This window comes from Orycteropus afer, unplaced genomic scaffold (assembly GCF_000298275.1).
Source record: "Orycteropus afer afer isolate SDZICR_OR568_19922 unplaced genomic scaffold, OryAfe1.0 scaffold00123, whole genome shotgun sequence".
Lineage (NCBI taxonomy): Eukaryota > Metazoa > Chordata > Mammalia > Tubulidentata > Orycteropodidae > Orycteropus > Orycteropus afer.
In genome coordinates this window covers 6,912,956-6,916,042 of record NW_006921710.1, presented here as the reverse complement: position 1 = coordinate 6,916,042, position 3,087 = coordinate 6,912,956, and the positions used below count along the sequence as shown (strand labels likewise).

Sequence of the window (3,087 nt, the reverse complement as noted above, 5' to 3'; positions counted from 1 at the left end):
AAGAGCTTACCTCTTTCTTGCTTTGCTTCTTCTGTTCTCAATTTGAGTTTGCATCCTATGAAATAATGGCTAACTGATTAATCTATGTCTAATAACACAGATTTTGAGCAAAGCCAAGACATGTAGGGACGAATACGACTTCCCAAGGTGTATCCTATTGCTAGTGCATGATCCAGAAGGTCTTGTTCTAGTCCCCTCCCCTGAGTCAGCTACACAACACATAGTCTTCCCTGGCCCTGGCAGACTGGGCTCGTCCTCTGGGTGCCCCCACACCACGATGCATCCTCAGTCCTGACGTTCATCACGTTTGGTGGTAACTGCTTCCTTGTCTGCCTTCCCTACCGACTGTCTGCCGGAGCAGCGGCTGCCCTTCACTGACAGCACCAGTGGTGTGCTCGTAAAGTTTAACCAGCAGCTCTCCAAAGCAGGGATGTTGTGTGTTTGTGTGTATGTGATTATAATTCACTGATACAAAGGCTGTTAGCTCACAATTTACAACTAATAATAAAATATCCAATGCCTTTTATTGTCAAGGCCATTTGGCCAATTGGTTCTCACAGAATGCTTTTGTTAATTTTGCTGAATTCTTGTATCTGTAGCCGACTTACGGTAACATTTCAAAAATAATTTTACAATTGGAGTTATATCCCAATCCAATAATTCTTCTTCCAATAAATTTATTGACATTAAATCTGATATGGGATCTACTAGTGAACTATTTCTTGCCCTTGTGGAAATTGTATTCATTAAACTGAAACTTCTTTCAGCTTTAGTACTAGACTCAACGCACTCTTTAAGTGTTGTTGTTGTTGGATGCTGTTGAGTCAGTTTGACTCATAGCAATTCCATGTGGCAGGATCGAACTGCCTCCACAGGGTTTTCTTAATCTTTACAGGAGCAGCTCACCAGGTCTTTCTTCACATGGTGTAGCTGGGTGGGTTCGAACCACCAAGGTTTTGGTTTACAGCTGAGTGCTTAACCATTGTGCCACCAGCGCTCCTTACTTTATGTTTAAGCTTCATTATTTGTATTTTCTCCATCACTTTCTTAAGTCTCATCCATCAACAAAGCAACAAGTCAAGCTCTGATGTGTAGCGTTTGCCAGTTTCCATAGTTACAAACCGTCCCACCATGATTAATTTCAAGCCCCCAGTGTGACACCACTGAAAGCAGACTTAGGGAGAGATGGCCAATTGCCACCAGTAGATAGAATTTCCACCATACAGACATGATAGAGAATTCTAAAATGTAAACTAATTAGGAAGTGATAAGTTTCATACTTATTACCATTGTTTTAATATAATTCATTAAAGCTTATGTAATTTGATTTTAATAATAGCTATGTTTAACAGCCAGCTTGCAAAATTCCTAACAGTCACCTCTGCTGAGGCAGTCAGTGCCTGCTAGCTCCAGCCACCACCGTTACCCCGGAGCCCGCACACGTCATGGTGGGTGTGAGCATGCGCTGAATCAGCGCCTGAATGATCTCTTTCCCCATCTGTAAAATGGGGCCGACTGAATTCCTAAGAGCCTTTCCCGGTCTAACATCCTAGGTGCCTGAGATCCCCATTCGGGAAGTGTGTGTTCTGTGTTTGCAGATGTGTGGAAAATGGAATGTTTTCTATTGTGTATCAACAAATAGATACAAGTAGTGGAGAACTTCGCTCAGGCAAAGGCTAACTAGCACACCGCACCTGCCTTCACTCTGGAAGGCCCGGTCTAGGCGTCTGGCCGTGGATGGAGCTTCTGAGGGGTGGCGGGAGGACCGATGAATACAGGGCCTAGAGTGCTGGGCGACTCTGTCATGCTTTCTTTCTTCCTAGTCGGACATATACTTCACAGCAACTGCCACTGTAAATGAGGTCTCATCTGGAGGCAGCTCCAAGGCGGCCAGTGCCCACAATTCTCCTCAGACACCCCCGGGCAGAGATACTCCAATATTTCCTTCTTCCCTGGGGGAAGGTGAGGTCCAGTTTTTACTGTCTTTTTGATAGATATTTTTAATTCATATTGATTCTCTAGTTCACTGTCAAATGCAATTACTGCCTAAAGAAGTCATTATTTAAAGCCACTTAAAAAAAAAAAAATTGCTACTGAATATATTGATTACATTAAAAACAACCTTGGGATAATTTTTTTCAATTCCATTATGAAAACATTGTTTTAATGGGGAGAAGTGAGTTAAGGGCTAGAGAATTTCCAGCTTGCAACAGCAACCTTATTTTTCCTCCCAGTGGGTTTTTATGGCTGATAGCGTAGAGTTATAAAACCTCAACGTTACTGAGCACACCCAGCCTTGCACTCGATCTGGCTCTGTCCATGCATCCACCGGTTTTTGCTGTGGTTACCACATCACTCTCAACACAGTGCTTTTTATAACTTCTTACCACATCAGTCATCCTTATCACTCATGGTTACGATTAAGCACAGAGCTTCCCAAACAGCGCAGCTGCACTGCTGGGTTTGTGGCAGCTTTTTGCTTTTCTTGCTTCGTCTTCTCTCCTGGTAGCTGTGCAAGCATCAGTGGTTGCATTTTATGTAATTTACACATGAAAATAATGCTCTTGGAAAACACAGTGCCATCAGGCACCATCACTGAATTCTGCTCCTAATAACACTTGGGAGATGAGTGTATGATATAAAATCTTCTCCTTCATAACAAAACTATGTTGAAGAACCAGAAATTAGTCTCTTGTAAATAGCTTGAACTTTTCTTAAAGTTCTTATGTTCTTTTCTAAATCATATTTCAGGTGAAATTCAGTCCAAAAATCTGTACAAGATCCCACTCAGAAACCTTGTTGGCAGAAGCATCGAGCGACCTCTGAAATCTCCCTTAGTCTCCAAGGTCATCCCGCCACCCACGTCCATCGGCATCGGCATTGCTGCCATTCCTGTTACTCATTCCTTGTCTCTGTCTCGCATGGAGATTAAGGAAATAGCAAGCAGGACCCGCAGAGAACTGCTGGGTAATAGCTCTTGATGTTTATCTTTTCACTGTTTGTAAAAATACCAGCTGGTTTTATATTTGTCATCCTCAAAAACAATGAGTTGATAAGGAAACCTCATGAGTAAATTATAGTACATCT

The 3,087-nt window shown here is 42.5% G+C and overlaps 1 protein-coding gene across 1 annotated transcript in view; it reads left to right on the top strand.

Moving 5' to 3' along the window:
• GARNL3 (GTPase activating Rap/RanGAP domain like 3) overlaps positions 1-3,087 on the top strand; it is a 165,882-nt gene that overhangs the window by 156,302 nt on the left and 6,493 nt on the right. The window contains exons 25-26 of the mRNA XM_007944319.2: positions 1,824-1,962; positions 2,752-2,967. Coding sequence (XP_007942510.1) covers positions 1,824-1,962; positions 2,752-2,967 — 355 coding nt within the window. The remainder of the gene's footprint in view (positions 1-1,823; positions 1,963-2,751; positions 2,968-3,087) is intronic.